Raw genomic sequence first — 26,597 nt, 5'->3', positions numbered from 1 at the left:
CTCACCCCTGGAGTGGATGAGGCTGCTATCACGACAGGGCGAGGGCAGTGCTCAGAGGACAGCTGGCGTTCCTGTCACGACACAGGAGCAGCCCCGCGCCACCCAAGCCCCCTATGGCGGGCAGCTCCCCTCAGGCCACCGCGGGCCGAGGCCGGGGCAGGGGCGGTTCCCGGCGGGGCAGGAGGGGCGGGAAAGCGCCCACCACACCTGCGGGGCTGTTCCCCGTGCGCAGCGGAAGCGGCACCGCCGCCTCGTGAAGCGCAGCCGCCGCCGCCGGCACCGGGCCCCGGGCGGGAACACGGGCGGCAGCGGGACCGCGCTGCGCAGGGGCCGCGCCGCAGCCGCCATCGCCTCCGCCCCGCGGGCGGGACCGCCGGGATGCCCGCCCCGCGCCCCGGCCCCGCCAATGAGCGGCGTCCACATGCCGCGGCGGCGAGAGAGCACCGGGCGGCCCCCGAGTTACATTAGAGCCGCCGCCGCCGCTGTGCGACCGGAGCGAGCGGAGGGAGCGGCGGGCGCGGGGGAGCCCGAGCCGTGACGGCAACAGCGGCCTGGGCCGGCCGTGGGGGGGGATCGAGCTGCTAGAGAAGGAAGGAGAGGGGAGGTCCTGATCCTTCGCGGGCAGCGGGGCGGCTGCGGCTTTTTCTCCCCCGCGCCGTTATCGCCCTCGGTTCCCGGGGGCGGCTCGGAGCCGCTGAGGCGAGCGGAGAGGCCGCTCGGCCACCTGGACGCGGCCCATCCCCGCAGGGCCCTGAGGCGGCAGCGGCTCCGGCGTTCCCCGCCCGAAGTCCCTGGTCCCCGCCGGAGAGGCGGCTCGGCTCCCTCGGAGCCGTGAGGGGGGGGTGGGGGCTTTTTTTTTTTTTTTAATTTTTTTTGCTTTTTTTTTTTTTTTTTTTTTTTTTTTTTTTTTGGCCGGCTTTCCATAAATTTTTTATATTTTTTAAATTTTTTTTTCCCTGCCTCTCTCGGCCTCCTCGGCGAAGAGAGAGAGGTGTGCTCGGGCTCCGGTGCTGCGGGAGAGGGTCTATGGTGGTAGCCCGGGGGTGGTGAGGGCTGAGGAGGGGTCTCGCCGCCGCCCCCGCCGCCGCTGAGGAGGAGGAGGAGGAGAGGGAGGAGGAAGAGGCGAGGCACGGCACCATTTGCTGCTGCTCCCTGCCCCAGCCATGGAGAACGCGCACACAAAGACTGTGGAGGAAGTTTTGGCTTATTTCGGCGTCAACGAGAGCACCGGGCTCAGCCTCGAGCAAGTGAAGAAGCTGAAGGAGAAATGGGGCTCCAACGGTAGGTGAGGCGGGCCCGCCGCGGGGATGCTGCCGCCGGCGCTCGCCCTCTTCCCCCTCTCTGCTCCCTTTCCCGGCCCTCTCTCCTCTCCCTCATCCCTGCCGGGGCCCTGTGCGAGGCCTAACGCGTGTGCACTGGCAGAGCCGGCATCTCTTCCAGGACCCGGAATAGGAGCGAGGGAGAGAAGATGGCTGACTTGAACTCCACCTCGTGGGTTTCTTTCAATCCCGAGCTCGCAGGGCTGCTCTGGGGAGGAGGGTGTCACCTCCGTTCCCTTTCACCCTAACGGTGGGAGATCTTCTTCCATTCCGAAATGAAGCGCTTTGAGGTTTAGGATTTGCCTTTTTTTATTTTTATTATTATTCTTATTTTTTTCCCTCTGCCCGTCCTGACCTTCATTTTCCCCAGCTTTTTAGCGCCTCTCAGCCCCTTATTTTATATTCTCTCCAATCGGGACACAAAATTCAGTCGATTTTTTTAAATCCTCACTTCTTTGCTGTCCTAGTCCCTTCTCAACTCCCTTGCCGTTGGGTAAAAATGAAAATCTGTGAGAAGATTGCACTGTGGAGGTGGTTTTTTTGTAGCTTTAACACTGCTTTTATGCCTCTTGGATTACTAAATCTAGTTGCAGGAACATAAAGGGGAGAGCAGAAATAAGGGCATACCCTTAAAATGGAGGAAAGAATCTGAAATATTTTGAACCAAGTTTGATGGTTTGTGTTTTTTTTTTGAAGTGAATGTGGAGGAAAGGCTTTGTCAGAAAGCATTTGAAAAGCGTTTTGAGCCTTTGACCCTTTGTGTGCAGCAATAGCAGAAGTCCCACAGCTGGCTGGAGTGATGACTTGGCTGAATTATAACCCTTGGCACATTCCCGCGAGCCTTTATGTGTCTTAAAATGCGAAACTCTCAGGCCCATTCACATACTCCGGTGAAAAGAGCCGCCTTAGAAGGGCTTTCAGTATGTCTGTCAGATCAAACCCAGCTGAGTGTGCAATTCAGGAAGAATATCTGGTATGGATGCCTGATAATGTTCTAATGTGTTTCTTCGATGATTTCTTTTCTTTGACACGCTTCCTGGAAAAATCTTCGCCTGACAGAGCTGCCGGCAGAGGAAGGTGAGCACGGTTATGAAATCTTCTGCTAAATCTTGTTGATAATTCATTTTTGTCGATGTGCATGACTCAATGGCTTTGTTACATATTGCAGGAAAAACCTTACTTGAGCTTGTGATTGAACAATTTGAAGACTTACTAGTTAGAATTTTGTTGCTGGCCGCTTGCATATCTTTTGTAAGTATGATTTCTTTTCTTTTTTTTATTTTTTTTTATTTCCTAGGGGTCTGTATGGCAGTGACATATTCCAGTGCATATTGCCTGTACACACTGAAATTATTCTGTCTTGCTGAATAGATGCAAGATTGCTGTCTCTTAAATTAGTTCCTTGTGACGAGGTTTCTGTGTGCTAGCCAACAAAAATTTGAGGGAGTCTTTCATTGCATGAGTCATAGGTACATAGCTACACTAGACAGGTATTTTAAAAAAGTGCTTCTCATTCAACCCAGTTTGCCTGTTTGAGGTGGGATTTCCCAATGCTGCTGTTGGCTTTGAGAACTAACCTTGAGTAAGTAAGCGTTTAACTGGACATTCTTCTTGCCTGTGGGTTAATCTTTATCAAGCTCGATGTATAATCATTGGAAGACATTTTTGGATGCAATGCAGACTGTAAATAGAATCTACATGGCGAATATTCCAGTTGCCTTCCCTTCCTGATAATAGCAAGGTGACAGTTGTTGCTTTTGACAGTGACAAGAATGTTGACGGCTGTGATGGCACCATTGTTGACCAAATTTGGTCACTGACCTTTGGATACTCAAGTCATTAAATGGACATCTTGCTTTGCATACAGGACTAAAAGAACAAGAATATTTTTAGCCTTTTTTTTTTTCTAAAAAAAAACATGATTAGGCAATCTTCTTACATTATGTCTAAATGGTATGTGCTTGCTGAAAAACTGGAAAACTGGAGTGAAGACTCAGAGGAGGAAGGTGAAGGCTGGATTTCTTGGGGAGCTGGACAACAGCAACAAAAAACTTGGAGAATATTAAATTGTTTAGGTAGGGAGTAAAAGTTTACAGTAGACTTTGCCCTGGAGTTGTAATTAACTGCTTGAAAAAAATAAATGCTGCAGCTCTTGGGGGGAGTGGAAATTGTGGTGACTCTTTAGCTAAGGGCAAGTTAATTAGGATGGGCAGAGGAGAGTGTGCTCTGGAGCTGTTGTGTGGTGGGGGAAGGGTTGCCCTGGTGCTGTGGTTTGTGCTGTGCTGGGGATCTGCTCTCCCCACACCAACACCTTCCACAGGGCTCTGGCTTTGGGGCTGTAATTCACCAGGACCAGCTGAGCAGAGACTGCTGACATCAGTCTTGACCACGGAGGCAGATGTGCTTCACTCACTCTTCTACTTCCTGGAGAGGAAATCAGGCTGGCTATTGAAAACTGAGTAAACAGTCATTCAAAAGCGCTTTTTTTTTTTTTTTTTTTTTTTTTTTTTTTTTTTTTTTCCCCTCCTCTTTCCCGTTTTCCTCACAGAGGGTGAGAAGGGGATGTCTTTTTGTTCCTGAAAAGTCAGGAGTGTTTCTGTCATCTCACGAGACAAATGGCAGCACAGGAGCTTGTTAGTCTTCCTTGCCAAAGTACATTAGTTGTTTTTATTATAAACAAGTAAGTGAAAAATCAGATTCCCCAAACTAAAACTGTGATTGCTGAGTCTGAGTGAATCTGAGTAAGTATGAGACCAGACTGACAGAGGTCACAGAACATACACTGCTGAGTCTTCATGGAAAACTTGATTAGTAGCTGAATTCAGTTGCTTTTTTCAGTATGGTTAATTTTCCTGTCTAATTAAGAGGAGACTGTAGTCTAATGGAGTGTGGGATAGATCTGGGTTCTCTGCTTCTGTGCAGCTGACATGGTACATGACCTTGGGCTGCTGCTCTGCCTTTTCTGTCTCCTATTTTGGAGTTAGAGGCAAACTAAATTGATGTTAGAAATAAAGATTTTTCTCTGATGAAAAGTAAACCCCCCCTATATATATATTATGATTTTGATACTTTAAAAGCTCTTCGCCTTTGTGTTTGTTTCTGGTGTTTCCTTTGCTCAGAAGGTGATCATGTTGTCTGTTTTTCTTAGGTTTTAACACTTTTTCTTGATGAAAGCATAACACAGACTTTTGTAGTAGCTGTAAAGCACCGCTGGATATGTTGATACAAGGATTGCATTACTGCAAAAATAGGATGTAATTACATCACCTAATTTCTGGTGTTCTTGGCCAGCTGTACATTGTCAGTTTAGAAAAATTAAGATTCAGGTATGAGAAAGAGCATCTCAAAGCACACAGATAACTTTTTTCTCTGCGTGTTGAGGGAGTTTTTATGGTGCTTGTGTTGCAACCATAAATCACATTAGTTTATTGCTGTTAGAACTGCCCGCACAGTGACACAAATCTGTAGCACTGAGACCTGCATTAGGTTTTGTGCAGAAACATCCCTTCTTATGTAGGGTATAAACTTGTGTTGAGAATGCCTTTTGTGCCCTCTGCTGCCACACTGCCTTGTCAGGTACGTGTCAGTAAAGTAACCCAGAGCAGCAGCTCAATCTGTGTCAGCCAGGCTGATTGCCGGGGTCAGATGCTGCGTGTCTGTGGGCTGTGGATCCTGTGTCCTACATTCCAGGTCAGAGCTGCTGGAAGAGATGTGCCTGGTTAGTGAAAGCCTTTAAGTATGGCTTTTGAAGAGAAACAGTATAAATAATTTCTGGTGGTGAGTAAATGGATCTGTGAATAGACTTGTCTTGGTCTTCTGTTGGATCTGCGAAGCCTCTGCAGAAATAAACCCGTGGAGTGTATTCGTGGCTTTTAATTCTTCATACTTGTGATCTGCAGTGTTTACTGAAAAGAACAGCTTGCTTTGCTGTTATAAATGATTTTGACAGGTCGCAAAATGTTAACTGCATCTGATGTAGAATAATTCCTTGGTGAAGTGTGGATGCTTTAAGCAGTGGTGTGTGCTGAACTCTGCAGTCTTAGCTCTGCATCACACAGTGGGTTTCCTCCTACAAGGTGCAACGTAGGCTATAAACTCTACCAAAACTTGAAGTATTTCTACAGCATCCTAAGAGCATTCTCTCCCCTCAATTATTCCTTTGATTCCTAAGCTGACTTAGAAGTGAATGTCCTCAGAATGTTTTCTAATAGTGGATATCTGTGTTTAGATTAAAACAATACACCGTGCTTTAGCCCAGAGATTATAATAGCCTGTAAATTAGCATGTGTATAACATAGTTTGTGATAAAAGGTGAGAGTGAAGGTCTTCTTGGAGGAAGTAGGATGTGTCAGTAACAGTGTTGCAGGCTTTGCCCTGAAATCACCCCAAAAGTTACCTGTTAGGGTCAGCAGCAGTGAGTGTGTGGCACAAGATAAGGCTTGCTGTAGAACGTGACACTGACATGCTTTTAGCTAAACTTAGATTGCTCATTTGCGTGAGGTTAGGGGTGATAAAAATGTGAGAAGTCATTGTGATTCCATTTTATGTTGTACAAATTAAACTGGGGGTGATGGATATCTTTTTTTTTTTTTCTCCTCTTATTGCAATAATAAACAATATATTTATTTTCAGAAATACAGAGTAACAACTGATGGATGCTTACAGTCTGTGAACTCAGTGAAATTTTAAAGTTTGTGCTTATACATGGGGTCAAGATGTATTGGATTGTATTTGAGATTTTTTTTCCCCTGACCTTGTGTAGCGGACAAAAATTTCTCCTGAATCATGGAACTGAAACTGGGAGATTTTTCTTTAATGTTACCTGGTGTTCAGTATAACTGACATGGATGGAACAGGACTACTGAAATAGTTTGCATCTGCCTATTTTTAAGCTAATTTAAAAGAGGAATTTCTGAGCAGTAGTTGATACTCTGTCCAAAATATATTAAAACTGAAATCACATTATTCTGTGAGAAGAAAACTCTTAAATGTAGTCCATGCGTTTTGTATGACCTTTAATTAACCCAGGACTTCTTTTTGTTGGGATCAGATCTTACCTCTCCCAGCTTGCTTCTAAGTTTCCATTGTCAGAATGAAAACCAAACAAAAATCCCTGTTCGGTTGCTGACAACAAAGTGTTTGCTTTTCCTCTGTTAGCAGTGAGCGGGTACAGCCTGCCGGGCAACACGGTTCTGTCTCCAAACTCCCATTCTCCAATTCTATTGTTGTTACTTAATGATACATAGTCATCTGAGGTAACTTGTCTCCGTAACTTCCCTGACAATGGAGAACCTTCACTTGTAGAAATGGAAAAAGCTGTGAGGGCACTTGGGCTGTTTCAGCCGCTTCCATCAGCGCTCACCTCATTGCTGCCCGACTTTGGCATTTTACCTCTGCCCCCTTCTTACAAATACCCAAGTGCTGTTTGCCTGTCATTGTGTATCTTTTGCCTCAGAGTCCTGCAGGTCCACCCCATTTAGGCTTTGTTTAAAATAGGCTCTGCAAGCCGTAGCTCTGGCAGCCCTAAAGCAAATATACTGAATGAAAGTTGTCCTTTAAGCTGCTTATGTTGGCTGTTGATATGGGGCTTTCATGTCTCGCTATTATTTCCCTTATATTTTTAGGCTTGCATTTCTCTTGAGCAATTATCTTATTCTTTTCTTATTTTTCCTACTCTTTCTTAAATACATGGTGATTTTACCTACTGACAGTAGTGCCTGACCAGAGCATTGGAGATCAATGACCTGGAAATTAAGCTGTTCTACATGTGAGTCTTAAAGTGATTAGGGCTGAAAAATGGTGGGGCCCTTCTGAGTAGCAATTGAGGAAAAAAAAATGAGATCTCTCACTGTAAACCTCTCCAGGGTCTTAAAAGTGTGCTAGTGGAAACTTTCTGACAAGGACTCAGTGTCTTGGACAAGAATTGTCTGGTCTTTATCAGGCCTCAGCATATAGTCTGTTGTTACTAAAAATGCTAAGTTAAATATTTCTTATTGCTTGTTCTACTTCCTCTTTGTTTTTCTTGGCTTTGTTTTGTTTTTTTTTTTTTTTACTTCAGGCTGCTATCAAATAATAAACCTGATCTGTTACAGAATGTTTTGTGCATCACAAATACCCTAAATGAAGTGGTAATGTAGCTGGAGTCTGCTAGAGCAAAACCAAGAACTTGCAATGTATCTGATTATTTTAGGTTTATGTTTACTAAATTGTTCTAGAACTAGAGCTTGGATTGTTCCACTGATGGCAATTGTGTAGAAACTTCTGGAGAGAGAAATGTGTGCTGCTGGCTTCCTGGGTTAACTAGATACTTCACTTTAGTCTTGTCACAGATTGACAATTTCATCAAAAAACCAGCAGTGAAAATTTAAACCATCAGACTCTATACTCTCAGGATCTCTAATTTGAGTTCATCTGCTCTTGTAGAAATAATGGCTTATTGAAAGAAAAGATCCCTTGAAAACTTAATTTTAGCTCTCCTTGACATACTTGTATCTCGCTGTCCTTGTAGCTCCTTTCCTTACCTCTGGAAGTTGTGGCCTTTCTCAATGTTATTTTACACCACACATGGTCTTAAACCAGAGAAGTTTCTGGTTTTACATCATGTAAAGCAGATGTTTTATTCCAGTTAACCTTGTAGTACCTGCTCAGATGAGCAGGGAATGGGCATGGAAAATCAGCCACAGTACATCACAACATAATTGAATTTATTTGCTTTGTTTGGAAGCAGAGTGGGCTCTACAGAATCCCAACAAAAAAGGGAGGGGAGAAGCAGATTCTGATGGCAGCGTGTGACCCTGTGTGTGCTGAGAGCTCTGGGAATGCCCCACTGGCCTCTCCTGTAGCTCCACAGGCAGCAGCAGTTCTGTGCCCATGGCACAGGGATGTGTGAGGGGAGAGCACAGACAGCAGGGCCTGTGGCAGGGATTGGAGAGCAGCAGTGTGGGAGCACCGAGGTGTGGAGAAATCCCAGCTAAAATCTCTTCTGCAGGGGGATTACACAGACCCTCAAAACGTTGTGCTGCCAGTTGGAATGTTGCAGCGGTATTGATCACAACCTGGATCTTACAAGTTTATCCCTTTGTAATAATAAAAAATTCGTTGTAGCATTGGATTTGCTTGACAGTCTGTTTTCAGCTTGAGGCTTTCATGCTGCTGCTCCTTCCTTTTGACATCCTGGAGTGTCTCACAATTGAGCAATAGCTCGGAGCAGCATGTTGGTGGAATCATGGGCTTGCTTTAGTAACAGTTTGCTCGCTGCAGTCTTCTAGTGATTCAGAGTGCTGTTGCCTGACTACCAGCCCTAATTATCTCAACACGTTGTTCCTATTTACTGTCACTTTCCAGGCTTCCTGTTGCTCAACATGTTGACGAAAATGCTCTTCCTCTCTGGTCATGTTAACTTGACTTTTCATCAGTGACTCCAGCACTCTGCAGAGGCCCTGGCATGTTGAAGTCAATTGAATGACAGATGCCTAAAACTGGAGTGCACTTTTAAAACAAATGAATCAAAATAAAATCTATGTGGAGCCTTTTATGCAAGTCTTCAAGTTTGGTTTACCTTTTAAAATCCAGTTCTGAGTTTTATCAGCTACTTGGTTTACAATCCAGCTTCAGATATAACTGTACCATCACTTAGACGCTTCAGTGTGACACTACTTGTATTTAAATAAGTTGATGCTTATTTTTTGCATCTACTCACCAAAAACTTCTAAAACTGTTTCTGTTTATGTGGCTAAGTTACTGGTGTAAAGGGCAATTAACTTGCTTAAAATTCAGATTTTGGCAAGGTTTTAGTGTTTTAAGTAGTCAAATTAATTTATGTCCTGTTTTATGCAGTAATAATTTTTTTTTTCATTGTCATAACTGTTGTCACAACTTCTGCTTTCACTTCTGGAGCAACAGTAGCAATTGTTTCCCAGATAAATAGCTTACTCCTTTAAAAGAAGAGCAGCCTCTAAAATGAACTTTGTACTACTTTAGTAAAGATTCTTTTTCTCATTTTCCATTGCATTTTGCCAACTCATTCATGAATTACAAAACTATGAACTTGGTGGATTGAGGGGTTTCCAAAAGTGCTGAAGTCTAAGCAGTTGAAATTTAGCAGGCATGAGGTTTGTAAGGTGTCTGTGTAAATCAGGAATTTAAATCTCTGTGTTTCTCTTTCAGGTCCTGGCCTGGTTTGAAGAAGGTGAAGAAACAATCACAGCATTTGTAGAGCCTTTTGTAATCTTACTTATATTAGTAGCCAATGCAATTGTGGGAGTGTGGCAGGTATGCAGAGACTTTTACAGCATCAAATCACAAATGTTTTGGGGTTTTTATGGTTTAAAAGGAAGCACTGTACCCTGTAGTGTTGGGTGTTCTTACAAAGCAGGTAGGATGTGTTGCTGTCTTCGGATTCCTGAGAGTCAGCAAACCATAAAGCTTCTCAACAGAAAGTGTTGACTTAAAGGTAAAATGAAAGCTTTAGAAGTGTTGCCAGAAAGGCAAAATGCCCATCAGTGTGTTTGGCCACACACTGCTGAACACATGAACAAGACAGGCCAGAGTAAAGCCCTGAATTCAGGCAATAAATCAGGCCTTGCAAAGCTCAGAACAATTGGAGTGTTTTGCTTGGGTTTTTTTCCTGACTAAGGAGGAAAAGATGGAGCACTTGTAATCTCGTTTCTTGTCTGTTTCCTCTTGAGACAACTGTTGTGTTTTAGTAAATTATTAATACAGTATTAATTCTCCCTGTTCAATCACTGTAGTACCTATTAAGTGTACATCCAAAGACTGCATGTCTGTCAAAAGGCACAAGTTTCTTCTGAAAACATCTAAATACCATAAAACTTTTTCTGTGCTTGTCAGCTGTGACATTAATTTGATGCCTTTTTATAAATCATATAGACAGTAGTATCATAACATAAAATAACACTTCATAAGATGCCAAAACAAAAATGTTCGTATCATTTCAGTTTGCTAATTTGATCACTTAAGGCTGCATATATTTTGTTAGAGTTTTTTTTTTTTCTGCAGATAAAAATGTTCTAGAATTTTTATTGTAAGTTCTTTGTGTGATTGGTTGGTTTTGTTGGGTTTTTTTCCTAAGGGAGGGTGCTAGCGTGACATAATTACTTGCTCTCTTAGTGCATCAGGCTTCATGCTTTAAAAAAAACCCAAAGTGGTCAAAATAACAAAAAATTAAAGGAGGAATCGAGTTACAACATATTAGAGAGGACCCTGCCTGCTGGAAGAAGTGGCCTTGAGTGGTATTGCTGCACATTCCTGTGCTATCCCACCTGAGTTGGCTGAAAAGTGTTGCTCAAAATTCAGTTTTCAGCAGTGCCCAGCTTGCTGCCCAACCTGCTGGAGCAGGTGTGCAGGGAAGAGATAATGTCGGTCAAGGGGTGACAGCATTGCCCCCTTAAATGACATTTTATATTCAAGTCTTCATAAAGTAATTGTGCAAGAGTTAATGTTTAACTTGAAACTCTTGCAGTTCTGCAGGTAATTGTAATCATGAAATGGAAGGTAAAGCTGTCTGTGTAGTTTGAGGATTTTTCTTGTGTAGCTGTTTGCCTGTTGTAGGAAATAATCAGGGCTTTTTTCAGATGTCACAGTGTGCAAAGAATACTTCTGTATATTTATATGCATGGAACTTCATTGTGAAAGAGTTGCTGCACAGATGAAGTGACTCATTCCTTGTTCTAATGGGCATGGAAAATCAGGCACAGTACACAGTCTCCACCCATAAATGTATCTGTTCCTACAGGTACCAGATGTGAGCTCTGAGTCACAGCCGTGGCTCTGCCGCCCTCAGCCTTTCCTCTCACGGTCACCTTTCCCCAGGAGCCACCTGCCAGTGCCTCAGTGCCTGCAGGATACTCTGGCTACCATAACTGCAGCAAAAAGACTCAGTCTAGCACGCTGAGCTGGCTGAGGGAGCTGAATCATGGAATTGTTGAGAGTGGAAAAGATCTTTAAGATCATCAAGTCACACTGTTAACCCAGCACTGCCAAGGCCACCACGAAACCATGTCCCTGAGGGCCGCTTGTACATCTTTTCATTACCTGCAGGCACAGTGATTCATCCACTTTCCTGAGCAGCCTGTTTGGACGCTTGACAGCCATTTCTGTGAAGAAATTGCTGCTAGTATCCATTCTAAATTTCTCCTGGTGCAACTTGGATGCTTATTCTTGTTCTGTTCCTTTTCTAGAGAGTGACAAGGTCCCCCCTGAGCCTCCTTTTCTCCAAGCTGAGCCCCCCCACCAGCTCCCTCAGGTGCTCCAGACCCTTCCCCAGCTCTGTTTTCCTTCCCTGGTTGTGCTCCAGCCCCTCCATGTCCTTCTTGTCATGAAGGGCCCAAAACTGCCCCCAGAACTGGAGGTGCCTCAGTAGTGTCTATCCTCTGTGCTGGCCACTGCTCTGATTTTACTGGCTGCACTATTTCTGCTCCAAGCCATGTACCACTGGCTTTTTTTTTTGGCCACCTGGGTCATCATGTTGAATTTTTATTTCTCCTTTTGAAGGACGAGTTTTGTTGAAGTAACCTTCCTTTTGTGAGACTTTAAGGTTTTGCCTCACAGTGACTCATAGTCCACAGAAAGGCAATGTTGGTGTTCTAGTGCTGAGGAGCAGAATTAATTCACCTGGTGGAATATGAGGCTGGTATTTCATGCAGCTTTATGGGTGTATGCTGGTATCTGCACTCCCAGACCCTGAGCTGTGCCATGTAAATGTTAGTTCCTTAAGGTAGTTTTGGTAGCAGTAATTTTCAGCTATACTTTTACAAGGAACTAGTGAGTTCCTCAACATTTGAATTTCTGATGGTTTTGTTTCTGCTTTGACATCCAAGGAGGAATTTTTTTATTATCTGGAAAGGCTGGTGTGTATTTGAAGGGCAGATGTTCTAAAAACTCTGTGTACTCTACCATTACCTATAATTATCAGGGCTAAATGACGTTTGTTCTTGTCAATAGGCAGGGAAATGGAAAATAAGTTCTTTCTCCAAGAGCTGGAGAAGGGAGCACTGATAAGCTGCTGGTTTCTGCAGTTATTCTTTATCCAGGTGGCATCACACCACTGATACCAATCTCTGCTTGTGCTCAGTGAGAGGAGGGCTGCAGCTGAGATAGGAAAGCTGTTGTGTTAGTGGGAATCAAAAGGTTCTCCTGTGTGGGGATTCATCTAAATTTGTAAATTGTTTAGAGATTCTGGGGAAATTTCTAGTGTGTGCTTTAATTTCACTTCAGCATGACTTGCTTTGTTGAAATAAAGTTGATAATAAGTTGGCTTCATTGTAACTTGATCCTTGATTTGTGCTAAAAAATAAAATTTCGCAGGGCTGGTCCACTCCAGGCTGAGTGTAAGCTGCTCCAGCCAACACCTGCATCCACGAATCTTAATTCTGCTTAGTGCTTTTTTTGATGTCCAAAGGCATCCATATGTGACATGGAACTCTTTGTGTGGCCTCCCTGCAACAACACAGTGGATATTCTTGATGGAAAATGCTGCAGGGTTTAAATAAACAATTCCTGTGTTCTAAAGGCCCACTAACACCTGAATTACACTCTAATGATTTCCAGTCAGCAGCCTGATAAGGGGAGGGGACACAAAATGTTCTCTGAAGAAATAGAGCTGAGTTGGTAGCATTCATATGATAATGCTTTTCAAAAATCGGATCTGACAGGCTTATTTTCCTTGAGGGCTTTCAAAATTACACATTTTTTGCTGTCTTTTAGGAAAGGAATGCTGAAAATGCTATTGAAGCTCTTAAAGAATATGAACCAGAGATGGGCAAAGTGTATAGACAGGACCGAAAAAGTGTCCAGAGGATTAAAGCAAGAGACATTGTCCCAGGTGACATCGTGGAGGTGGCAGGTAAGACCCACTAATGTGGTGGATACACGCATTAGCATTTTAATGTAAAATTGTTGTGGGGCTTTGTCTTAATGATTTGAGGCCCTGGGGGGAGTTTTCAAAGACTCCTAAGTATATACTTTGCTTAAGAACAATCTTGTTCCTGTTCATCTGTAATTACCTTAAATGTGCATTTGTACGGAGGGGATTGTTTTTCAAATTGCCACTTACTTTAATTGGTAGGTCTAAAAGCAAAGCATCTTAACTGGAGTTGTGGTTTTAACACTTGTCACAAATTTAAAATTTTGTTTTCTAATGTCTGTTTTCAGAGCGTCCTAAAACTTGTTTGCTTTTCTATCACAAAGTAAATGTTTGTTCCTGGTTTTAAAATGTCTTCAGTTTCCTTAGGTTTGGGAGTGCAGAGATTTTATTTGGTCACACTCTGTTATTCCATGTGAGTGTGTTTCTCCAGCTCTTAGACTTGTAGTAGCAGTGCCTTTGAACTTCTCACAAATGTCTTCTGTCCTCTCAGCAAGTATGACTGGCACATGACTTCACTGTTTTCTTATCTTCCATAATTCTTTATTGCTTCTTTCCACAATTTGCTGCGCAGATCTCAAATACATGAGCTATGCAGAGTAGAGCACCCTGTTTCTCCTGGGTAAGCTTTTGAAGTGCCAGTCTTAAAATTGGACTTGACTGGACTTTTGCTTTCTAATTAGAGTTTTCTAATATCTTTGTTTTGCTCTAAAAGGTGTGTCTTTGTTGGGAAGGAGTGCAGAAATAAAAGGGTTATATACTTTTTAGCTAAAACTCCATCATTTGGGTGATAATGCCATAGTAATAACTTTTTCTCTAAACTGGGCTTGACTGTTCCTTCCCAGATAAAACTAGGTGGCTCTTGCTGAGTGTCAGGAGTGTTGCCTGCTCAGATTTTGTAGGTCATTATCAACTGTTAACTGAGTGATTTTTCCCTTGGGAGCAATGCAGCATGTACATCAAACTTACTTTGCACTCGTGTCACTTTGATTTTAGAGGTGGTAGCTGTCTCGAGAGGAGATAAATATATACCCTTAAACTTGACTATCCTCCTGTTTTAATTAGCAGGCAAAGAGAGTGTGCACTCAGAATGAAGTTGGTGTTGGCTGCCTGCCCAGCTTTCATTCCTTGAGAAACTTTAACGTTGGCTGAGCCCTGTCTCAAGCCCCTGTTTTGTGTACAGGGTGATTCAGCTACAAGTCCAAACCCAGAGTGGTGATAGTGAAATGAAGGGTGGATTGTGATGCCTTGTCACTGGCTGTGCTCTCTGCCTCACTGCTCCTGCCCTGCACGGCCAGAGCTGTGTGCTCTGCAGAGGGGGGGTTGTTTCTGCTGTGTTTGACGTGTCCTTTTGAGGCAAACAGAGCTGTATCAATTACAGACTCTGCAGTAGATGTCTGGGCCAAATCCTTATCCTGTTTTTAAATGTCAGCTATGGAATGGTGGTTTTGGAAGGAGTTTTCATCATGGGAATACACTCGGGTTGTGTTTTTTGGTGCTTTAAAGCAGAATTGGTGGAATTGTGAGTTGATGACTGTGTGTTTTGCACTGGTTTGGGGCATCACTAAGGAGAAAATGCTGCATTTTGGTGCTCTGGCAGGTGTCTAGAGCACAGAACACTTTCTCCTTGATTCACTGACATTTCAGAAGAGGTACAGATTGTGTTTTCATCTTCAAATTTAGCTCTGCCTTTATTCTGTATGAGAACACCTGAGGGATGTTTGGGCTTTTACTTACCTGCTGTGTATTGTCAGTACCAATAAAATCAATTACTCTGTTTAAAAGGCCTGTGTCTGTGAGGGAAAAACGAACTGGGAATAACCAATGTGCCTGTAACACCAGGCTGCCTTTAACAGGCATAGTGGCCTCTTTATCATAGGGTTATTATTGCATTATTTTAAAATCTGCTTGTAGAACAATGACTGATAGTCCAGCATATGTAGAATTGATTTTTTTAAAAAAATAACTACAAGCTTTAGCCAATATGCTCATGTAGAAACCCAGAAAATATCCAAGTTTTGACTGTCCTTTAACATTAGTGGTCTGGCTTGTTGATGGACTGTAGAAGCTTTTCTGGGTAAAATACTCACTTAAATTTGTGGCTCAAACACAGTTAAATTACCTTCACTTGAAGCTGCAAGTTGATTATGAGCCATGTGGATGTTTAATAGAGAAATCAGTGTTTCAGTGTAACACAACTTCCAACACTGAAATAATAAATTCTTGTAGCTAGACAACGGTGAAGTTTAAATTGCAATCAAACTGAGAAAAGCCACAGAGCAAGTAGAGAAGAGCCAATAAATGCACCAATGTCCCACATTGGTGTCAAGATCTGGAGGTGAGAGAGACTCTGTGCATGCCTGTGCCTCAAGTGCAGGAGGACTGCGATGGCCTTTGACATGGTGTTTGCAAAAAGATGGCCATGTAGGGAAGTGACAGAGCCCTTCATGCTGGGATGCATATCTGGCTCTGGAATTCCTGGCCAAGTGCCAATGACATTTGTGTGTCCAGGCAAATATCTTTCAACCCACTGGCATAAACAACCAGGTGATTGTTTTCTCCCCTGTGCTGATAACTAGTAGTGAACAAAATTCTACAAGTCATCCCTTGTAAAATTGTTGTATTTAATGCTGTAGCAGCTTTGCTGATTTGAAATAGCTGCATGTGGGTCTGACGCAGAGGTAACTTCATTGTAGGAGTTACTAGATTGCTTTTGATACATGTAGACATCAATTTTTTAACTGCATGTTGTTAGGAAGACTTTTCTCCATGTTCACTTCAGCAGAGATGGTGGAAAAGGTGCTGTACAATGAACAGGAGCTGTTTGAGATGTTGGGATCACAAATTTGGGATGTGTGCCTTAAATTTGCTTGCAGATCTGTGGTGGGCATGGTTCTCAGATGGTTACTAAGCTACAGAGTTTTTCATGGAATTGATGAAGTGACAAACATCCAGATGCTGTCCTCACATGGCTTTTCAGATTGTCTGCCTTTAAATGGATTATCATGTTGTTGTAGAAGCTGGAGTTAATTGGAGGGTACACTCTAAACTTGTAACCAGGGGATATCTAAATAGATTAGATACACTTCGGTTTAGTCGAGTTTTTCATTTGCTGGGTTAAAGTGACATTTTAAAGAGAAATTTAGAATAACATGGCCCTACTTACAAGTTTTGTGGGAAGTTCAGCCTGAAAAAATGGGGATTAACTGGTTGTAAATTATGGGGGTTTTTTTATAGAAGCACATTTGGGAACAGAAATGACCTTTCTTCATTTCCTCTGTATTTTCCTGTCTAAAATTTTCTGGAGTAGATACAGTAGATTTGAGTTTCTGTAATTTAATAAATGAAAGTTCAATAGTTGCAGTCAGTAAATGACCAAAGCACAGCCACAGTAGTTCCTCTTTTCCCTGAATTTCTGAAGGATGGTTCTTGTCATCTGTTACTGTATCTGTAACTACTCAACATGTTAAAAATATACACAGAGTTGCCAGAAGCTGTTGCTTATTAAATTAGTGTATATTCCAGAAAATTCAGTCTCATACCTGGCACAGAGTAGGCAAGAACTATTTTGAGGCTTTAAATTCCAACTGCAGAGCACTTCAGGACTCTTGAGTGCCTTATAATAGAAGAAAGATGAATTTTGGGATGCAGAAGGTCAGGAATGAAGATTCTTTATGTGAATTGTGTCACACTCCAATGTCAAGAGCTGCAGGTTCTCCCTGGTAGTAAAACTGAAAACATGGATGTTTCAGGTTGTTGTTACTCCAAAACATCTGCAAACTGTTGGATCTGGGTTTTAAAGCATATATTTTGCTTTTTTTTTTTCCCCTAAAGTACTACTTTTGAACCAGAAAAGACAGGAAGGTAAGATCAGTGGTTAATAAATACATGTACGAGCAGTGCATAAATCTGTGAGCTTCAGAGTGAACATTTTGGCCAACACATCAGAGACAGCTTGGGGATAACCAGACACAGTCCAAACTCCATTCCATACTTCACTGGAGTCTGGAGTTATGTGAGGTTCAACTCAGGGCACAGCCTAAACTTCTATCACTTTTAGCACACATTTGAAATATTTCAAAACACGTTTACAATTTTTACCCCAATTCTTTGTAGCATTTTCCTTCAGAGTTAGCAAACTGTTTGGTAAAAAATAGCAGAACTAATTCTTGTTTGGTTGCTTGAAAATTGAGAATATACCTGATATTCTGTGCTCTGACAGAGCTGGTACTGCGTGGGTTTTATTATAAGCACAAATAGTACTGAACAAAAAGCTTGAAGATCAAGATAAGGTTCAGTTATTACTGTATTACTCTGACAAAGGAAGCTTTTTTTTTTTTAAAGCTAAAGAAAACTTGCACTTGAAACTTTCTTGCACTTCCAGGATTCTGACTCTTGGTTCTTCTATTACCCAAATGCAGCATAACTTGGAAAAAGGACTTCAGCCTTGGTGTGGAGTAGTTTTTCTCTACCTGACCTGGCTTAAGTTGAAGCTTAACTTACCAGTCTGTTCTTTCTGCTATCAGATATTTTTATAGGCTGATCACAAGAGTTTTCCATCTGGTAGGCAAGTGGTGTATAAATAGATCCGCTAATTAAAAGCTAAAACTAGACAAATGTGGTTTAGAAATGAGTGCAGACTTAGAAGCAGGGTCCCTGTCCATCAGCACATCTTATCTAATGTTCTGGTGCCCTCTTCAGAGAGAATGACAAGTTTGTTTTTAGAGAATAAAAAGAAACACGTTTAGAAAAATTTGAGTCTTACGTTACTGTTTAACACAGTATCTCCATTCTTCTCAACCCGCAGTTTTGACCTGGAGATATTTTGCTCCCAGAAAGCAAAGCTTTTCCTGTCCTTTTGCCTTTCCTTGATGAGAAAATAATACATTATGTGTTGTTTAAAAATTTTTAACCTCTACCTTGTACATTCCTGGGTTAGGATACTCACACCTTGCATACACTGCACAGGAAGCTCTGGGGATATTTTCTGTTTGCCCAGAATGCAGAAGGTGGACAATAGAAGCTGTTTCATACATGTTGTCTAATGCATAGAATGAATTAAAATGTATTGTTATATCACTTTGTTAGTGAAAGCAAGTGCTGTTTTACTACTATGGTTACAACTGTTGGGCCTTTGTTGGTGTAATCTGTCTCGTTGGAAAATAACTTTTACCTTCCTGCTTTGGAGTGGAAACTCAGACTTAAAATTTGGTTCATAATCCCTCTTCTAATTTTGACACTTAGACATTCTTGGCCTTGTATGAAAGTGTAGATGGACTCAATTATGTTCCTGTTTTGTAGAGCTCCTGATTTTTGGTACCACTTTATTATACCTTGTTCAGGAAGTGTTAAATACTTAAAACCGGTTACTACGGAAGAAAAATTGTGTTTCTGATGGTCTGAGGAAATCAAGCACAATAGGAAGATGAGATTGTCTGTGTACAAGGGGGGAAGAGGAGCTAAGCTGAGCTTGTGTTAAGCAAGTTTAATACAAAAACCAGTTGTGCTGGAGCAGCTCTACCTCTAAATAAAAGCAAACCCTTCTGTTCAGGTGTGAGCTTTAAATGTTACTGTCCCCAGCAATACTCAGTTCAACACTGAGAAAATCCTCAGTTCTGTTGATTGAAATGTGTAGCATCCCTTATCTGTTATTTTAAATCTCTTCATTTCAATTCTTCACCTGAGTTCTTCAATTCTTCCTGTAGGATGTTTCACTTGCTTCAGTTTGAGTAAATATTCATGCAATGGTGTGTTGTAATTTAGAAGATAAACTTAATTTTGGGTAAGACAGGGGACTGAAATAATTGACTCCTAAAGAGACTAAATATCTCACTAGGAAAAGTGGTTTAAATAACTCTACTAGTAACATGTCATGTTAAACCAGAAAGCAGTTGCTAACACTTTATGTGTTTTGGCAAAAGAATTAATACTTCTTTTCCTTCAGATGGTAAAACCCTGTGTGTTTTCACTCAGATGTTTTAGTAAGCAGTGTGGTAGGTTATAGCTGCTGAACTTGATGGTATTTCTACTCTAGAAATACTAAATTAAAATGCTAAATGCTAAAATTAAAGCATCATAATATGTCTTAAAAATGTCTTAAAAACCACAATACATGAACCTGTCAACAATGAACCTTAATATATTAAGCCTTTTTTTGTGTTGTTCTCTCCTTTTGGTGGCTTATGGGAATTGGTTTGCTTTTACTCAGTTTCAGGAACTGTATTCAAAAGCTGTTCAACTATAGAATAATTGGAGCTGTACTGATAATCTTTATTGCAAAAGTCCAGTTCCAAGCCCCAGTGTGCTGATAGCAGATCTAGGGTGACACTGGCTTTGGTTAATGATAAACATAAATAAGAAAGTGTGAGGCACATATTGTATATAAACAGCTCCTCTGATATCTACAGGGAGAATTTCTTTCACTTGCTGTGATCGCAAAGATGGACTTTCTGCAAAGAAATTGCTTTCTTTGCTAAGAAGAGGAGTTGTTCTTGAAACACATTAACATAAAGAAGCAAAACTTTACACTTTTTATAATGTACCTGCCTGTAAACCTGAGCAAGTCTCCAAGGTTGTGAGGGGTCAGAGTTAACAGAGCTGATACTGGTGTTCAAAGTGCACATTTCAAGCAGTAGTTTTGTTCTGAGGACTGTTCTCTATAGCACAGTGGGTTTTGGGTATAGTTATTGTTGCTTCCTCAGCCCATTGTCACCAGCAGTTTTGAGTGGAAAATCTGGAATAAGGATCTCAATAGATTATATTGAGATGTGGTCTAATATTTGAGGCTTGAAAGATGAGTATGGTCTTGTTGAAGTCTAAAGTTCTTTGTTAGTACCCAGAAGTAACTAAAAATACAAGGGACTGAAATCCACTCGGCTTTAATAGTTATTTTCCATCCACCTTCATTGTTTATAGAATATGTGTCTCATCACTTCTGCCCATCTTCCTGAGCTGCTTAAAGCACAGACTGCCATAGCCTGCAAAATAATTATGGTATTTTGGCTGTGGAGATCTCCCAGGGAGTGTCTCAAACCATTGTCTGACAGAATTCTGAAATTAAATACTTAATTTTATTGTCTTGCTGGGAACTAGTAAAGTATTGAAAGGGGTATCAGTGCTCAAATGAAACACTCAGGTAATGAGTTGATCATTGCACTGCAGGACTTGGTCAGTGCCAAGTATAAAATTGGGACTCAGCTTGCTTAGTACATTCTGTACTTGATTTGGGACAAGTCTGTGGAGGAGCAGGGTTGGGCTGTGTAAAAATCAAATATATATGTCAGTGATTGTTCCTATGGAGGGAACTTGACCCATAACACTGCCACAGCACTGGGAGCAGGAAGATAAGGGCTGGGGAACTTTAAACTTTGAGAAGAAAGGCTGGAGTGTTGGGTGTAATCAGTGGGAATTTTGGAAGGTAGCATTGCTGGTTAGGTGGCTTAAGAATCCAGTATTTGAAAGTACTGAATTATCCCTGTTTTCAGTGAAAAAATGTGGCTTCTTTAAAGCAGCTGATAAAAACTTTAAATTCATATTCAAATTCCTAAGAACAAAGTACTGCTTCAGTTTCTACCAAGGAGTAGAAGTTGTAAATTGTCTGTTTCAGTGTAGACTCGTGCACAGTTAAATAAAATAGATATTTATCTTTTTTAACCCCCTGTCATGACCAGGTTGTTTTTAAACAGACTCATTTATTGCGTGCTGAAACTCAGTATTAAAATTCTAAAATTCTGTGCATGAGTAAAAGGATTCTGTGGGTAAAGCTGTCATGATTCAAACCAAACCCTCCTCTCACTCCTGCAAACAGCAGTCAGTGCTGTAGTTAGTGGGGCTGTTTTAATCAGTAGTTATATATTTGGCTACATTATGTTTCAGAGCACGTACCTGGGCAGTTTTGAAAGCAGCTTATTTTATTTCTTCAGAGCTGTTGTGGAAATCAAGGGACTATTTAGGATTAAAACCTTAGGTTGAAATAATGGATGAAAATATTTCTGCAACTGACTTTTTATTTTAGATGTCAGACTGTGGAATTATATCATTTACTGTAGCAGCTCTGTACTGAGCAACACAAATACATAATCGCTTTCTCATTTCTTCCAAGCCCTGGGTATTACTTCCATTGGTTGTGGACTGAATTATATGAATTTTAAAAAGCCTCTCAAAAAACAACAACTCTCCATTTTTTTCCTTGTTTTAAAATTATATTAAAAAAACCTTATCTTTGTAGATGAGATCTGTAGTACACTGCTCACTGAAAATTTCCTGTGGTTCCTCTCTGTCATAGGATGACTTCCTATTTATATTAAGTTTCAGTTGTGCTCTTGAAAGTATATTCAAGACTATAAATGACTTAGTCTCATAGTTGTTACTTTACAAAGAGCTGTTTAAAATGTCTCTGTAATTGACCCTGACATACAGCTTTCCTGCCTATTGGAAATGCCTTGAATATTTTACTACAGCCTTCCCAGTCAGGGAGGGTGAGTGAATAATGTGTCTTATCTTAAATTGTTGAGATAAATTTATAAGGCTGCGCTGTCATAATAAATTTAACACTTCAGTCCTGGTGGTTCAGGCAATTGATAACAACAGTTGTAGTTTTCATGGAAATACTGATGTTCAATCTCAAGAGTCTGTCAGAGGGGTCTCTCCAATATTTTAAGTCTTGTGAATGTGGAGTTTGAACAGCTTGGAGCAGTTCAGAAGTAGGTTAGAAAATCACTCATGGACTTTGCCATATGTTCTGCCCAGTAGCTTGAAAGTTCTAAGACTATTTTTTTAACAGCTTCTTTTTTTGTGTTGTGCATCTTCACCAGTGTTGCCAGACGTGGTGGATGTGGGCTGGCTGTGATTTTACAGCTCTTTGCAGCTCTCTGAGGATGTTTGTGCAGGTTGCCAGACCTCTCAGCACATTGCTCTGAGGGCTTGGCCTGTCCAGCCCTATCTGAAAAGCAGCTGCTACTGTGTGTCTGCAAATAACCCTCCTCTGGACGCCAGGAGAGCAATTGAATAGTTTTGCCTTTTTTGGCCTAGGTCACCATTTGTCTAAGGCTATTTTCTCTTGCTGCTCAAGGGCATTGTGGCTTAAATTAGTATTCTCATGGTATAATGACACATTTGTGGCTGGGTTTTTTGTCCCTTCATATACACATGCTCACAGGGACACGTGTGTAACTCTACGGGCAAAACTGCACAATCTTTTGCTGGTTTTAGTGGTTGGAATTACTCTGAATTTACAGAAAGTCACATGGTGCAGGTTTTCCTAATGTTTGAAGCAGCACTTCACTCTCCTCTTCAGGGTTTTTGTTCCACAGTTTTCCACTCCAGGGTGTGAGGAGTTGGATGAGCCAAGGCTGTGACACCACTGTGGAGTTTTTCATGATATTATTTCTTAATGTGCATTATTGCTGCTGATTGCATAAGCAGTTCCTGCAGGAATTGCAGCTTATTTTAATTTCACTGCAGGGACACAGATTCCACCTACTGAAAAGATCAGCTGTCTTTAGTTAGTTATTCTCCCTTCTTTATTTCTTTGCATTATTTCATAATAATATAGCTGACACTTGAATGCTTGTGGTGTTAAATTACATTAGGAGTGTTCAATCATGTGTTAATTAGCAATATTGACATGCAGAATGTAGAACCCCTCCATGTGAATCAGAAATGTGTCTCATTAATATGCTTTAGCAAGTTAATTTGCATGGAGCCATTTATTTGCAGTAGGCACAAAGTGGTAGAGCTTTTGTTTTTTTCTTAAAAACTAGGAAAAACTGGGTAAGAGGAAGTAGGAAGGGAGAAGAATTAATTTTGAGATGTTAGGGATGCTGGAGCTTAACTGACAACTGGATTTATCACTCTGCCATTTTTAGGAGTGTGTGGTGTTAACATTTATCATCTACTGCCTTTGTTTCTCAAGCACTTGTTAGTGGCTGTTTTGTTGTTTATGGGTAGTTTGTTTTATTATTTTCTTCAGTATTGTCTTTTGCAAAGCAGAAATGTGCATGACAAGATAAACACAACAGAGATCTGTGAAAATTGTAACTGGGATATGGATTGTGGTTATTTAATAGAGCAGCATTACTGGAAAATAAAGCTACTGTGTGATCTGAGGTTAACTTCCAACTCTGAAACATCTGGCAGAATTCAAAGTATAACATTACAAGAGCATATTTGCAGAAGCACGTTATTCTCACAATTGGTGCCAAAGAAAAGGAAAATACAACTTCTTTTAGTTTTCTAAATAAATAGATGTGGATAATGTGATCTTTGGAGAGCAGAAGACTCACTTTGGGCATAGAGAAAACAACTAAAAGGCTCTGCAGGACCAGTTGTTCTGAAAAGGGAACTGGATTCACCTTAGCTACGGGTTTTGATTGTTTATAAATATGTCTTCTGAAACTGATACCTTGCTCTTGAGAATGTTTTCCCTTTGCTTTCAAGTGGCCTGTGTGGTTAGAAAAACAATCCAGTGATTTACAGCTTCTTTCTTGGAGGTTAGGTAGGGGCAAGTCTGCATTGCCAAAGTGCATTGGATACTCAGAAAATGGGAGTATTGCAAGTGACAAAAGCTGCAATCAGCTGCTGGTGACCTCAGTCATCTGTGCAGTTACTGGAAAGTCATTTTTCTGGCTGATGGAGGTAAGGGACAGTAATCTCTGAAACAGCAAAATTCTGACTTTGTCTTGTCATTTCTTTGTAGTTGGAGACAAGGTTCCTGCTGATATAAGAATTACTTCTATCAAATCTACAACTCTAAGGGTAGACCAGTCAATTCTCACAGGTACAGTTTCTGTGACTTTTATGTAATTAGGTGCATAATTGAAAGTGCCTTTTCACCATTTGTTTGCAATGATCCATTAGAAACAAGCCTGCAGCTATTGAAGTTCTCTGCAGTCAAGTGCAGTAAATTTCTCATCTAGTAACTTCCAGAGTGGCTGGATGTGTTGCTTCATCATTGGCTTTGTTTTCCCTTTAGTGGGATGAACATTCTTACTGAGTCTTGTAATGCTTTTTTGGTCTTCCCCTTCCCCCAACAGACACAAGCAATTTGTGGAAAACCAAAATTTAAAAAAAAAAAAAAAAAAAAAAAGGAATTTATTTTCTAGTTCAGAGTCTTGTAGGTTTGAACATCATGTCACCACTCCAATATTAAAGCATGTAAATCTTACTAAATGTCTTCTGCAACAGGAGAGAACAACTTTTGCAATGCTGGCAGCTTTTAAGCTGCTGCCACTAAAGACTCAGTGCACTCGAGCCTTATTTGCTCAAATTCTGTGCACACACATTCGTGTGTTTTCTGGTACCAGCCTTCAAATACAGGAGCTATTTTTAGAGCCCTTTTCAGATTTGTTGAAAACAAAACAAAGTAGCAGCACTTCTGAATATAGGAAAGAAGCTGGGAATCAACCAAGCATGCTACAAGAGTTTTCTTTCAGCTGGAACATGGAGATCTGTCTGCCTGTTTTGGTAGCATAAATTAATGTTAACTAGCTCTGAATTTTAAAACAGTAAAGTATTCATAGGAAGCCTATTTTTCATCCTTGAATCTGTTTTGAAACAGGTTCCAGAGTTTCTCACCACATATCCTGAATAGCACAAGTCTGATCAAGCTTCATTTATGTTTAGCATAGGAAAATGGATACACTCCATGCCTGTAAAGCTGTTGGAATAAGTAGAAATAGCCCGTCAGAATTCTGTAAAAAGGGACTGTTCCTTGCCTTTATTTTAGGGAACAAAATTCTTGTTTTAAAGGAAGCTTTTGCTGTTTTCAGCCAAGTTGATGCTCAAGTCTCCCTGTCTGATAAGATAGGACTGAGGTCTGAGATACTGCTCAACAAAATCCTTTTAAAAGGAGGAAGCTTTGGCTCTCTTGAGCTCACACAAAGTAGTGTAACTCAGTGACTGAAGCTGAGAGCACCACCTTGTGAAATCTGGTGGAGCAATGAACATCTGCTTTTAAAGAAAAGGAACCTGTGTAACTTGCTTGTAGAAACTAATACAGAATTTTTGCTAAAAGTCAGACATTCAATTTTCCTGGCCAACTGAAATCTTAAGCAATTAAGATCATTTGAGGAAAGAATTTTGACATCTTAAAAATTTCAGGGCTGAAGATAATAACTTTTCTATTGCCTCAGGACTCTGGATACAAAACCTCTTCTTAAGACTATTATCTTTATTTTAGGTGAATCTGTGTCTGTTATTAAGCACACAGACCCTGTGCCTGATCCTCGTGCTGTAAATCAAGACAAAAAGAACATGCTCTTTTCTGTAAGTAATTTTTGGGGGAGATTTTCAAAACATGTGTAAAATAACACTGAAGCTGATAAAAATGTGCAGAATTTCAGGTCTTTCCCCAAAAACTGCATGACTTTGCTGTGTTCTCTGTACATATCTCTATATGTGTCTCCATACACATTGAACTGAATGCGTTAAAAATTAGGATTAACTTTTAATGAAAGCTGTCCTCAGGGGAAGATGCTGGATGAAACCAGTCTATATGAGGAAAATTATTTTTGTCCTTCACAAGGAAGTCTTGAAGGGTGGAGCACACACACTTTTAGTATTTCTGCAGTAATTCCCTAAAGTAATAGTTCTTCAGCATGATAAGAGCCCACACAAATCGTGGTGTTGTGCAGCTACAACTGAGAACTGATTTTCTGTTTGGGAATGAAGCAGTTTGTTCAGATTTATTTGAAGTAAGGATTAAATACCTTTCAGATAAGAAAATAGCTTTTTGTTGTCAGGCAACTTAATTTTACTGTCCTTTTCCATGTTAAATACATTCACACAGGGAGCCACAAAGAACACACCTATTACTCACAGTAAATAACACTGACAAAATAGAGCTCTAATTAAAAAAAGAGAGGTAAAACACATTCAGTATTCCAGCTGAAAATACATACTGCTTGCTCAGCAGCTGGGTTTGGCTGTGGTGCTTGTGAGAGATCAATACTGCCTCGTTTTGAGCCTGTTCTGGGAGCAGAAATTCCACTCTGGAGTGTTCCCTTACAGACACAAGCAGTGCCACCCTCTTCCTCTTTACCCTTTTCCATATCCTGGCTGAAGCACAGTCTGGGCTTGTATGAGGTGGTTTGGTTCAGGGGGTTTTTGGGGGGTTTTTTGTGTGTGTGTGTGTTTTTGGTGGGGTTTTTTTTGTTTGTGTTTGGTTTGGTTTTGGTTTTTTGGGGCTTTTTTGGGGGGGGGGGTTTGGGTTTTTTTGTTGGTGGTGGTGTGTTTTGGGGTTTTTTTTGTTGGTGATTTTTTGTTTGGTTTTTTTTTCTTGTTTTTTTTTTTTTGTGTTTTTTTTGTTTTGGTTTTTTGGGGTTTTTTTGGAGAGGCAGGTTTTTTTGTGGTTTTTTGTTTGTTTGGGGTCTTCTTGGTTTTGCTTTTGTTAGTTGGTT

The 26,597-nt window shown here is 41.1% G+C and overlaps 1 protein-coding gene across 2 annotated transcripts in view; it reads left to right on the top strand.

Moving 5' to 3' along the window:
* The first annotated feature begins 511 nt into the window (after positions 1-511).
* ATP2A2 (ATPase sarcoplasmic/endoplasmic reticulum Ca2+ transporting 2) overlaps positions 512-26,597 on the top strand; it is a 44,605-nt gene continuing 18,519 nt past the window's right edge. For both annotated transcript variants that reach the window (XM_083873908.1, XM_083873907.1), the window contains exons 1-7: positions 512-1,281; positions 2,379-2,396; positions 2,488-2,570; positions 9,486-9,590; positions 13,044-13,182; positions 23,897-23,977; positions 25,379-25,464. In XM_083873908.1, coding sequence (XP_083730034.1) covers positions 1,164-1,281; positions 2,379-2,396; positions 2,488-2,570; positions 9,486-9,590; positions 13,044-13,182; positions 23,897-23,977; positions 25,379-25,464 — 630 coding nt within the window. In that variant the 5' untranslated portion in view covers positions 512-1,163. The remainder of the gene's footprint in view (positions 1,282-2,378; positions 2,397-2,487; positions 2,571-9,485; positions 9,591-13,043; positions 13,183-23,896; positions 23,978-25,378; positions 25,465-26,597) is intronic.

The sequence above is a fragment of the Zosterops lateralis genome (assembly GCF_965231275.1).
Source record: "Zosterops lateralis genome assembly, chromosome: 17".
NCBI classification, from domain to species: Eukaryota; Metazoa; Chordata; class Aves; order Passeriformes; family Zosteropidae; genus Zosterops; species Zosterops lateralis.
Note: the sequence above shows the minus strand (reverse complement) of the source record. Positions and strands in the feature narration are given on the sequence as shown.